This window comes from Sorex araneus, chromosome 10, assembly GCF_027595985.1.
Source record: "Sorex araneus isolate mSorAra2 chromosome 10, mSorAra2.pri, whole genome shotgun sequence".
Taxonomy (NCBI): Eukaryota; Metazoa; Chordata; class Mammalia; order Eulipotyphla; family Soricidae; genus Sorex; species Sorex araneus.
The window spans coordinates 11,271,437-11,284,422 of record NC_073311.1 but is presented as its reverse complement, the minus strand read 5'-3'; the positions used below and the strand labels follow the sequence as shown (position 1 = coordinate 11,284,422).

The following is a 12,986-nucleotide window of genomic DNA, read 5'->3' as shown; positions in this document are numbered from 1 at the left end:
AATGTAAAAGTAACATTCCAAAAGTAAGATACATTTCACATGATTTTCAGCAAGAACATTTTTCTTTCTTTTTTTTTTTGAGGCTCTGAGCACAGAGCTGTGCTGAGGGCTTACTCCTGGAGCTGTGCTCTGGGATCACTCTTGGTCATGGTGCTGGGCCCAGGTTGGTTGGCTATATCCAAACTAAGTGCCTTACCCCTGTACAATCTCTCTGGCCCTCTGGCCCCATGATGCTATTTCCTAGACAGAGTTTCTTTGAACATGTTTCTCTTTCTCTCTCCCCCCCACCGCCAGTCCTCTCTTTCTTGGCTTTTAGGGTTACACCAGGCGAAGCTCAGGGCTTACTTCTGGCTCTACACTCAGGAATTACTCCTCACAGTGCTCAAGGGACCAAATAGGATGCCAGGGATCGAACCGGATCAGCTGTGTGCAAGGCAAATGCCCTACCTGTGATACTTTGGCCCTCTTTGAACATTTCTTTCCTTTTGTTCCCTCAAGAGCAACAAGATTTCACACAGAAGGATTAATGCTGCTAATCCTAAAACAGTAAGTAATTTGCTTATCACAATGCACATTAAGAGGAAATTTCAGGGGCTGGAGTGATAGCACAGCAGGTAGGGCAATTACCTTGCACGTGGCCGACCTGGGTTCGATTCCCAGCATCCCATATGGTCCCCCCAGCACCGCCAGGATTAATTCCTGAGTGCATGAGCTAGGAGTAACCCCTGTGCACTGCTAGGTATGACGCCCTCCCCCCCGGCAAAAAAAGATGAAATTTTCAGTCATCTTTACCTGCTTCCTTTGCCAGTTCCAGGCAATGGTGACGCTGTTCAAATTCTGTAACACCTTCCAAAAATAGTGCGTACTGAGCAATAGCTAAGTCTTGTGGCAAGTGACAAGTATAAAATGCTATGAGATTTGTATGTTTCTCATTTATTAAAAGCTAGGAAATAGAAAAAAACAAAAGACTGTCAATATTAAACAAGATATAGAATCAGCAGTGCTTTAACATCAACATTTCAAATGTATTTAGGAAAGATTCAAATAGACATGGGTCTGCTAAACAAAATTATTTCAGATTTCTCCCAAAGTGGACTTATGATAATAAAGAAATCTCTTATGCATCCTGATTTTCCTATCACTGAGTATTAAAATAATTATCATTATGACTTATGCCTTCATTAAAATAGTGAAAAAAATGTGATTTTACCTGTATATATGTTTTTAAAACTTCAATGGAAACTTCTTCCTTCATAGGGGAAAAAAATTTAATTAATAACATAATTGTGTATGCACAGCAAATATATCTAATAAAAATTCTACTATGAAACAACTTAAGATTTTGATATTTACTACTGAGCTATAATTTTATGCCAGACTAATGCTTAGGAAACTTTAACCTGACTTAATCATGCCATAATTCTTTGTGGATAGTCTCTATTACTGTTCACATGTTAAAGAGGATGGCACTAAAATCCACGAAGGCTTTATTTACCTAGAAATACATTTATAAGCTAGAAGATGATAAGGATATGAACCCTAGATCTCTATTCCTGAGCACAACCATCTACTGATTGTATTATTCTGCCTTCTACAGGTATTCTGACCAAATTGTTTTCAAGAAAAAATCAATTCAGTTTAAACAATTTCATACAGAACTTAGTGCGTTTCAGTTAACTGGGGTGGTTGATTTAGAACTTATTACTGATGATGATTAAAGTTCCAATTTTGCCAAAAACCAGGAAACCATCAACACTCATTCTACAACCACAGGTTGGAACCCTAACAGATCGCCCACACAGTTACTGAATGACCATATGACACCAGACAGACTTCTAATCTTATCACCCATTTTTAAAAAACAACAGAAAGTTACAGTAGTGTATTTGTCCTCCTGATGAAAGTTATAAAGCATCTGTCTTACAGAGGGAGGTAAATCATTCATCTCTATTTACTTTTGTCTGCAGTCCCAGAGCACGGAAAAACAAAACAAGGTGAGTCATGAAGCGGAGGAGATGTGCGGGTAGATTATTTCTGCTTTTGGAAAGCCATTTGCTAAATTCATCCATCAAACCTACACATAAAAGTAAAGATCAAAAATAGAAATGAAAGTCAGAAGAAGAGAAATAAACATTAACTTTTATAATATTATTTAAACATTATCTTACTGCTTATAATCATTGTATTAAAAAAAGTCTGGATTACTGCTTCACAATTAATCTCTGTAGAGACATCAAACTGGAAATTATTCCATGGACACTGGTTTTTAGGCTGAGAACTCCAGAGTCTTCTTGGCGTGGGGGTGAGCAGTCACACCCCCTGCCCCCCCCCAGTCCCCACATGTCCTGGGCCCCCATACTTCCAAAGTCCCACACCCACATCCCACAACTGCCACTATGTAAATTCACGGTCCAGTTTCATATCCTGAAGTTTCTGGAGCCCACAAAACCTCAAATTCTACAATACTGACATCCTAGTAGGAACACGCCAAATCAGATGGGAAAATAACAGAAAGCTGACCGAGTTGAATAAACATTAACATAGAGGGCTCAACTAGCAATGAACAGTAAACCCTCAGATAAGGACTTAGTGACCCCATGGTGAGATATAATAATTTTCACAAATTTTCTCTTGCTAAAGCATTTTTAAAAATAATCCCATTAGTCATTTCAGTCACAACAAGCAATATAAATTATTTTGTGCCTGCTAAGGAGGCAGACTTAGGGAGTGGTTGGGAAAATGGAACAATAATGCAGAAAAGGTCACACTGCTGGTGGAGCTGGTGTTAGAATATTGAATGCCTGTAACAAATGTATTTGTAAACCAGTGTTTAAATAAAGGGGAAAAGCCATTCAAAAATTTTTAAATAACAAAGTAAATAGCATATTCAGATAGGCTGATATTTATAAAGATTGAAAGATGTAACAGGCATTAATTTCATAACTTCACAAAATTTCTCTAAGAAAAAAAATTGACACAGAAGAAAATCAAATGATATCTCACCATCAATGTCTCCCAGAATAAGGAATTTTTGAACTATATGATAATGTTCCTGATTCTCTTCCAGAACTCTCTGAAAAATACATTTAATTTCCATAAATTATTTTGTATTTAATAAGCTTTTAGTAAATGTTCTATAGTATGAACTCACTGGTAATTAAAAAATGTCAATTTCTGAATAAATATATACAAAGAAAAAGCTGCATATGAAGGGTTTGAATAAATCTAAAAAGATAATTATCAAAAGAATATATACTCAAGGGGCTGGAGTGATAGTACAGCAGGTAGGGCATTTGCCTTGCAGGTGGCCGACCTGGGTTCGATTCCCAGCATTCCATATGGTCCCCCCAGCACCGCCAGGAGTAATTCCTGAGTGCAAAGCCAGGAGTAACCCCTGTGCATCGCCAGGTGTGACCCAAAAAGAAAAGAAAAAAAAAATCTACTCAAGGCTCACAAATCCAAGACTAACAATATATTTCTGGGGAATTGGGGACACAGCAGCAGTGCTTAGGGTCTGTCCCTGGCTGGATCTGTGTGGTTCTGAGGATCCGGGGACCAGACTTGGGCTGGGCACATGTAAGGCACATGCCTTACTCCCTAAACTACCTCTCCAACCCCCTGCTCTTCTCTGAAAGCAGAGAACCATATGAAATAATTTAATGGCACTGTATTTTATTTTTCACGATTTACTACTGTTTTTCTTGACATTCCAGCATAAATCAGAAAGCAAGGGCACATACAAGCTAAGCAAAACAGTAACAATAACAATAAACAGCAGTCTTGAAAGCATTCTTTGGGCATTTTCTATGTAACATCAAGTGAAACAACAAAAGCTTCATTAGGCAAAACAGAAAAACTACTTATTAATAATCTACTACTGGCTTTTTTTTTTTCCTATTTGGGTCACACCCAGCAACGCACAGGGGTTACTCCTGGCGGTGCTCAGGGAACCATATGGGATGCTGGGAATCTAACCCGGGTCGGCCACATGCAAGGCAAACGCCCTACCCGCTGTGCTATCGGTCCAGCCCCACTATTGGCCTTTTAAAGAGCAAAATGTTCCTAATGTTCTTGGTGGGAGGCTGGGGCGAGGGTAGGTGGGGGAGGATGTTAGTGGGGAGAGAAAAAGGAAAAAAAAAAAAAGGGAAAAAAATCCTTAATATTTTGGTCAAATATATTTAAATTTTTATTTAGTTGTGTAAATTTTCTTCTATCATTTCTCTTTTATATTCAAATCATCTCATTTGGAATTTAATACACAGCAAGAGGTATGAAACTGTTTAGACACTATCTCACACCATGTAAGTACCATCCTTTTTCCTGAAATGAAAGGTCACCTCTGCCAGGGTGCACATGCTTTCCATGCAGGGTCTCTAGCTTTGTCTCAGCATACGGTTTCATGGGCACTGACAGTGACTCTTAAGCACTGCACCCAGAGTAGCCCCAGAGCACCTAAAAAACCAAAATCCAACAAAATAATTTCCTTTGCTGTTATATCACTTGGTTCTAAGGCAGACTTCTGTGTTCTATGGATCTTTGTTTTGGGGTCACATCGGCTAATGCTCAGAGCTTACGCCTGGCCCTGTGCTTCGGGGTCACTTTTGGCAGGTTTGGGCAACGACACTGAGTGCCAGAGATCGAACATGAGTGAGCTGTATGCAAGGCAAGCGCCCTACCCGCTTCTCTATCTCTCTGGTCCCTCTATCAAATCTTATCCTTCTGACAACTCTAGTCATTTTGTTTTTAAAGCAAGTTTTTACTTATTTTTAATTAAGGCAGTTATACCCTAACTACCATTCTTTCCCCAATTTTCTTGCCATTTTCAACTTATTCTAATTAGAACTGTTTTACTCAGAAATATTCAGAGTGATAGGATAGCGGGTAGGGTGCTTGCCTTGCATCTGACCGACCTGTGGATTGATCCCCAGTACCCTGTAAGTCCCCTGAGCCCACCAGGAGTAATCTAACCTGAGTATGTCCAGGTGTAGTCCATAAATAAAAACAAGAAAGAAAGAAGGAAAGAAAGAAAGAAAGAGAGAGAGAGAGAGGGAGGGAGGAAGGAAGGAAGGAAGGAAAGAAAAAAGAAGGAAGATGGGTACCTGGATTATAAAATATCTAGGTAATATCTTTTTGTTATTGTTTAAGGGTCTTGGCAATAATTTACTCTTAATAATAATATAAATAGATGATGGCACATTAAAAAATAATCTTCTAAGGCATCAGGGCTATTTGTTAATTTAAAAAATTATTTTTGGATTTTGGGCCATACCAGCGGGTCTGATGGTTTTATCCACCACCGCTAGGTCCTGAAAGGCTCAGGAGAACCATGTCATGCCGAGGATTGAAACTGAGGGCCTCCCAAAAAAGTAAGTAAGTACATAAGTAAGTAAGGTAAGTGTTCCAACACTGTGCCACACCCCCAGCCTTCTATGCTAATTTTATTATTTAAAAGATTTTTTTGGTTTTGAGGTTATACCCAGCAGTGCTCAGGGATCATTCCTGTGAAGTCAGGGGACCACATATGGTATTGGGGGTCAAACTGGGGTCAGCACTGTACAACACAAGTGCCTTAACCCTGTGTTTTCTCTTCAATCCATTTACCTTTTTATCAGTAGCTTGAAGTTCTTCAAAAACTTTTTCTAAGGTCCAACTTCAAAAGAAAAAATAGGAAAGGGGTAAAAATGTTAATATAAACAAGGGCTACTTCACAAAGCATGCTACCAACTGCTACGACTAAAATCAACAAACTCACTTGGCTTCCAAATATTCCCGAGGGAGCTCTTCGGTTTCGTCCAGTGTTATTAGTGACGTTCGTATCTCCTGTTCTACCAGACTGTCCACCATCACCCGGAAGTAGGCCCACACTGTGTCTTCCCAGGTGTCACAAACCGGAAGCAGCTTTCCCCACACCCCCAAACAGAAATGTGTAGTCAACAACAACAGCAAAATCAATGACACCCACTGATATAAACTATGAAGTTACTATAATCATGAAACATTGTGCACTATAACATGTCACACTATCGCACTGTCATAGTACTGTCGTCCCGTTCATTAATTTGCTTGAGCGGGCACCAGTAACATCTCCATTGTGAGACTTGTTACTGTTTTTGGCATATCGAATACGCCATGGATAGCTTGCCAGGCTCTGCCGTGTGGGCGAGATACTCTCAGTAGCTTGCCAGGCACTCCAAGAGGGACAGAGGAATCAAACCCGTGTCGGCCACATGCAAGGCAAACGCCCTACCCGCTGTGCTTTCGCTCCAACCTATTGTTTAAGATAGGAAACTTTTCAGTTAATAGCTTCTCTGCAGTACGTCATCTGTCCAAGCAAAGCTGAGTGCTCCACACGCACTGTTTCCTCAACGGGAGGAAGTGGGCTACCCAGGCTGCTTCATGCAGGGGGTATTGGTTACTGACACAGCCTTCACACAGGCAAAAGTCCTGGGTGTTGAGTCAGACTGTGGATTGCTACAGCTATACTCGGTTTGGATTTAAAGAATCAAGTGTAAAGAATCAACTAGAAAATGTTTGAGGTATTCAGAAACAGAGTGTAGTTATTATTTTTTTTCCTTTCTGGGTCACACCCGGCGATGCACAGGGGTTATTCCTGGTTTATGAACTCAGGAATTACTCCTGGCGGTGCTCAGGGGACCATGTGGGATGCTGGGAATCGAATCCGGGTTGGTCGCGTGCAAGGCAAACGCCCTACCCACTGTGCTATTACTCCAGCCCAGAGTGTAGTTATTTTTATTAGACTCCAACATCAATGCTGTGGGTAATGGTTCAGGCACAGGATTGTTCCCTTTGGTTTTAGGGTTTTTGTGGTCATTTTGGGCCACCATCTGACAATGAATGCTCAGGGGTCACTTATGGCTGTGGGAACTATATGGGACGCCGGGGATTGAATCCACGTGGGCCCGAGTGCAGCGTAAGTGCCTACCTACCTACTGTACGATCACTCTTAACAGCTCTATTCCTCCAGTCTTCAAATAATTGTGGTCACTCATGAGCATGTCACATATATAAAATAAACCCTCACACTAACACATTTTCTAAGTTTGACTTGTTTTTTCCATAACTATACCAATTTTCCATAGTGATATAAGATGGTATTTTAAGTAATTTTAGTAACCTATAAACGTAAAAATAGAGGGTGAAAAGCATATGCACATGTAAAACAATCTAGTCACTGTGTCTTACTGGTATACTTCTGGATAAAGAACTACATGTCATCAATAACTGTATTATTAAATTTATAATTTTAAGAAAGTGAAGTCAAATTTTATATATTAAAACACCGGGTACATAAAATATATCTAAGCAGTTCAAATTACTGTTTCATTTCATGATTATCACTATAATTTCTACTCAGGTAAATTTGTAAGAAGTAATATATTCAATGATTAGAATTTATGTGTCTGATTTTGTCACACAGAAAAAAAAATGATTAAAATATTGATTGCATACCTGCTTGAGATTTCCACTTAAAGCTGCATAAATTGCTCTTTCATATTTATTAAAAAGTTCCTGAAACACAGAAAATATAAACACACTTGAAATATTTTCCTTAGCATCCTAATTTTTTGTTCATAATCTGAAATTCTATAAATCTATTCACTTGCTAGTTTGTAAACTGAATGAAAGATTTAGTGGAGTATTAATAAGGAAGAACCTCTTGGATATTGAGGATAGTGCTGAAATCTTCAGGGAAAGTTAAATATCTTATGTCAATGTACAAAAAGCATATCCATCCTGAAAGGATTTGCTTAATTTATGATAATCACATTTCAGTCCAGAGCCGGAGATACCCCAATGGGCTGCATGCATGCTTTACATGTAGGAACCTCCTGTTTGATCCCTAGCACCACATGGTCCGCAGAGCAAACTGCTAGGAGCACAAAAGCACAATCAAGCACAGCCTCAAAACAAAACATACTGCACTGTGGTCCCGTTGTTCATCAATTTGCTCAAGCGGGCATAAGTAATGTCTCCACTGTGAGACTTGTTCCTGTTTTTGGCACATTAAATAAGCCACGGGGAACTTGTCAGGCTCTGCTGTGCGGGTGCGATACTCTAGGTCGTTTGCCAGGCTCTCCGAGAAGGATGGAGGAATCAACCCAGGTTGGCTGTGTGCAAGGCACCCTACTCGCTGTGCTATCCTCCAGTCCCCAAACAAAACAAACAAACAAAAAAGAAAAAAGTACCAGATGCAACTCGGTATTTTCTTCTACAAAGCTCCCAAATATCTACTACTTCTGGATACTAATCAAAGAACAGTATCACAATAAGGTGCTTGGAAGCTTTCATAAATCAGCTTATAACAAATTACTGAGAATAATTAGATACCAAATTGCCCCATTTTTACTTCCACATCTTATTAGTGGCATCTTCAATTTTCTTATCAGCTAAACTAGAGAACAGAATCTCCTATCTTCTGTTTTCAGTCCCTGGTTCTATCTATTCTGGGTCCAGTCCTTTTTTAGCTTCATCAACAATAAGATCTAGAATGGGATCATACTGTTTATTTTCTGAGTAATTCATTCTGATAGCCTACCAACTAGTTTTCCCAGCGATTAGCCCATTAGTATTTATTCAACTTTAAGCCATTTTTCCACTGCCACATGAATTTGTTTTTTCAAATGCTGATGTCATGCAGCCTCAAGGTTTTAATGGGTCACCATTACCTATGACACAAAGTTCTCAGTCCTTTCAACAGCACTAGCACTTTACCAGGAATAAGTTATTCATCTAACAGCTGTTGAAGCTAACTTAATAGGTTCAAGGCCAACTCTACTTTTAAATAACTTCTGTTGCAATGTTTCTTTTTGAATGTAAATTTATTACAATGCAAATTATAAAAGAAACTGAACTGAATGAAAGTTACTTGTGTGCTTATGCACAATTTGTCTGCAAGGAACACTACATGAATGTACTATATTGGCTGAAACTAGCCGCTTAGTTTATACAAAAGTTACATATTTCAAACATCTACATTATCGTGCCAGGTATTAGAAACTGAATAGATCCACATTGTTATACTTTTTTATTTGGATAGACTCCTTCTACCACTTCCCAATAACTACAAGTTGCAAACTTCTATTACCCAATTCACAAGCAAACCACAGGGTTTTTTCAAGAAAAAGTGGCATATGTATTGTGACATTTCCTAACCAACTAACTGTAAAACTGTGCAGCTGTTTTTAATCAAGTTTTTAAAAAATTTAATTATGTATTTTTAAGTTTTCACAATAATTTATTACATTCAATATTCCAACAATAATCCCACCATCATTACACTTTCCCACCAATATTTTGAACTTCCCCATCACCACCCAAACCTGTCCCAAAGCAGAGATTAATCAAGTTTTTATCTTATATATCACTGATGACTTTTGACTATTAAAACTCTATTAATTCTATTTTTCCCCAAAAGGTCTTGTGGAGATGAAGCTTAATTTTGCAAGCCCGAGTGATTTCTGGAACTTGTAGGCTGTGACATAATCCATACATCCTACCTAGATTTCCTCTCGTCTCTCCTACTCCTTTTTAAAACTTCAATTGTCAAGCTGCTGCCAAGTCAAGCTGAGAGAGTATGAGACTCCTAGTAGTTCATTAATTCTCTCTCCTAGAAAATCAGCTTCTGTGCAAAATTTATATTTAAAATTTGATTAATCTTAATTTTCTGCCTCATATCAGCGCTAAATTCTTTTTCTCTCTCTTGGCTTTTGGGCCTCAGTTGGTGATGCATGGAGAGTATGTGGTGCCAGAAATCGAACCCCAGACTAGAGCATACAAAGCACGCGCTCCAGCCTTTTGAGCAATATCCCTGGCCCCTCAATGCTTAATTCTTACAACATACACGTTTGAGTGATTCTGATTAGTACTTGAGCAAGCCTTGTAACTCCTATTTCTCAATCTGACTAGAAGCTCCATGAAAACAGAATTTTAGACTTATACTGCCCTGAACTTTTCATGCATCTTTAGCAAGTCTTCACATTAAAAATCAGCATTATTAAAATAATTTATTATATCTTACATCCTCTGACATTCTCCAACAGCTTATTTTCCAAATGCATCGATATGGATTCCCTTCAACAGGCTCTAATTCTGTTCCTATAAAAAAGTAAAAAATTTGTTTTAAAACGAGATCTCATCTCAGTGATTTCTAAAACTAGAAGTTATACTTCATAAAGACTTCGGAATAAATATAGCTCCAACTCTCAGAGAGTAAGTCACCAAACTACCTCCACTGATGTTAGGGTCATGATACAGTTTCCAGCCTTCAAGTGTCGCAGCTCGCCATGCCTGACCACAACGTTTACACAGCCGTTGTGCCTTGAGAAACAACAAAGAAACGTTATTCATATCATTTCACATTAAAGGCAAACTTCATTTTATTGTGCACACACGCACACACACTTTTTTTTTTTTTTTTAAGTAAAACAGATTTGGAGGTTTTGAAGGGAAGAAGGGAGAGAAAGTGGGAGAGAGTGGAGAGTAACGTGCTCACAAGAGAACCCGGGCTTCTTCAAAAGCGAAGTGAGCCTCTACATACATCCCAGCACTAGACATGAAAGTACACATCTCAAGAGGGGAGATGTGGCTGTGACATGTGCTTGGCTACGTGGGCGCAAGCAGCACATGGGCTCAGGTAGCATATGCGTCAAAAACGCACTCTTTTTTTTTTTTTATTATTTTTGGGTCACACCCGGCACTGCACAGGGGCTACTCCTGGCTCTGCACTCAGGAATTACCCCCTGGCAGTGCTTAGGGGACCATATGTGATGCTGGAAATCGAACCTGGGTTGGCCGCATGCAAGGCAAATGCCCTACCCGCTATGCTATTGCTCCAGCCCCACAAACACACTCTTAAAAACAGATGGAAGGGTTGTGGAAATAATGCCTCAAGCAAGCAAACCTATCAGTACCATTTTTTCAATAGAATACACTCATTTCGTATCTCTAAATCTCAGTAAGGCATTTTATTCTTTCACAGACAAGTTATTGCACACTTAATAGACTACAGTACACTGCAGACAATAACTTTTCTGAGGTCTGGGAAACACAGCCGGTGAGATAGTACAGTGGGTAGGAACCTGCCTCGACTGCAGCCAACCTGGGCTCAATCTGCAGCACCGCATGCATATGGTCCCTGAGCCCACCAGGACTGATCCCTGAGCACTGCTTATAAAAAGGGACTGGGAAAACAAAACACCTTCTTTGGCCCACTATAGTTACTTTAATGAGGTGGTCAGCAAATAAACTTTATGTAAAAATGGAAATCTGAGAGTTGTTTTTCAAGTCTTCAGTAATAGAAAATTAAAAATTTTTGTTTTCATTTTATGTATTTTTGGTTTGCTTTCTTAGGTCATACCTAGTGGTGCTAGGGCCCATTCCTTCTGGCTCTGTTGCTTGGGCAAATATATGTAGTGCTGGGATTTGAATCAGGGGCATAGCTGCAGCCTAATGTTAGACAAATAATCAAAAATGCTGTAGTAATTTTCCAGCCATTTCCATTTTTAAACTATTTATAACTTTGTTGGGATGTGGCTCCAACTTGTAAAGTGCCCACCGTGCATGCATGATCTGGGTTTGATCCCCAGCACTTAAACAAACAAACAAACAAACAAACAATCCCCTGCTCAGAGCCAGAGAGGTAGAACAGGGTTAAAGCACTGGCCCTGCATGAGACAAAGCCAAGCCAGGTTCAATCCCTGGCCCAGCATATGGTCACCCCAGCACAACAAGGGTGACCAGTGAACCCAACACAGGTGTGGCTCAAAATAAATAAATAAATAAAGCACAACCTTGTTTGCTGTTATGATTTCTAGTCTTTTTTTTTTTGCTTTTTGGGTCACACCTGGTGATGCACAGGGGTTACTCCTGGCTCTGCACTCAGGAATTACGCCTGGCGGTACTCAGGGGACCATATGGGATGCTGGGAATTGAACCCGGATCAGCGTGCAAGGCAGCTGTGCTACCACTCCAGCCCCTATGATTTCTAGTCTTAAACATTACCTGACATAGTGGCCTTGAGTGTCTAAGTATTGCCAGATGTTGCCATATTTCCCTTCCCCAGAGAAGAAATTTCTATAGATATGTTAGAAATTTTGTTTGTTTTTTTGGGCACACCTGGCTATGTTCAGGACTTACTTCTGGCTCTGTGCACAAGAACTACTGCTGCCAGGCTAGGGAAATCATATAGGATGCCGAGGATCTGACCCGGGTTGATCGCGTGCAAGGTAAGCTCCCTACCATACTATTGCTCCGGCCCCAGTGATGAAAACTTAATTAAAAAGAATCATGCAAGGGCTAGCAGACACCATGTCCAGTAATGAAGACGGCAAGAAGAAGCCTCTGCAGTATCTCAAAGATCAGGTTAAGGATATGGACAAGGAAGATCAGATGAAGAAGAAACAGAAAGGGCAGAAAAAACTGACCTAACAGCTTTCCCTTAGGGAAAGGGCCCTGGCCACAGACGGTATTAAGAAATCTGACAGAAAGTAAGCTGCTCCTTTTGCCTATGGTGATGGCATCCCTCATTCCATTCCTGTTTAAACATCTAGATACTCTGGTTAAACTCTTGTTGCCAATACTAGAATCAAGTGTTTTGGAGACTACTATACATTTCAAGAATAAACTTTTGTGAAAAATTAAATAAGATAAAAAATTAAAAAGCCGTGATATACGAATGCGGTTCAAGTGGTAGAGGAGATGCCTTGTATGTGCACATATGGCCTCGGGTTCAGGCTCTGGTAACTGCCCCCCCTACCCCAGCTGCTCAAGATGGTTCTGGAGGCCCGGGGCTTAAGCACCACCAGGAGTCTGTATTTCCAAGTTCCACCAGACACGGCTCAAAACCTTTTTTAAAAGAAAAAAAAATGATGCTTATAATCTACGACTTACTTCTGTAAGAAACATGCTATCAGCTTGTAATACTGAACTAACATTTTTGCCCATAGAATATCACCAAGCACACTGCA

General features: G+C 39.8%; 1 protein-coding gene across 1 annotated transcript in view; it reads right to left on the bottom strand.

Annotated features, from left to right (window-relative positions):
- The window catches only part of NUP107 (nucleoporin 107), a 47,410-nt gene that overhangs the window by 9,055 nt on the left and 25,369 nt on the right, over positions 1 to 12,986 (bottom strand). Inside the window, exons 13-21 of the mRNA XM_055118169.1 lie at positions 10,248 to 10,338; positions 10,040 to 10,116; positions 7,471 to 7,530; positions 5,753 to 5,898; positions 5,602 to 5,650; positions 3,004 to 3,073; positions 1,956 to 2,074; positions 1,211 to 1,249; positions 793 to 943 (exon numbers count right to left, since the gene is read on the bottom strand). Of these exons, the coding sequence (XP_054974144.1) occupies positions 793 to 943; positions 1,211 to 1,249; positions 1,956 to 2,074; positions 3,004 to 3,073; positions 5,602 to 5,650; positions 5,753 to 5,898; positions 7,471 to 7,530; positions 10,040 to 10,116; positions 10,248 to 10,338 (802 nt within the window). The remainder of the gene's footprint in view (positions 1 to 792; positions 944 to 1,210; positions 1,250 to 1,955; positions 2,075 to 3,003; positions 3,074 to 5,601; positions 5,651 to 5,752; positions 5,899 to 7,470; positions 7,531 to 10,039; positions 10,117 to 10,247; positions 10,339 to 12,986) is intronic.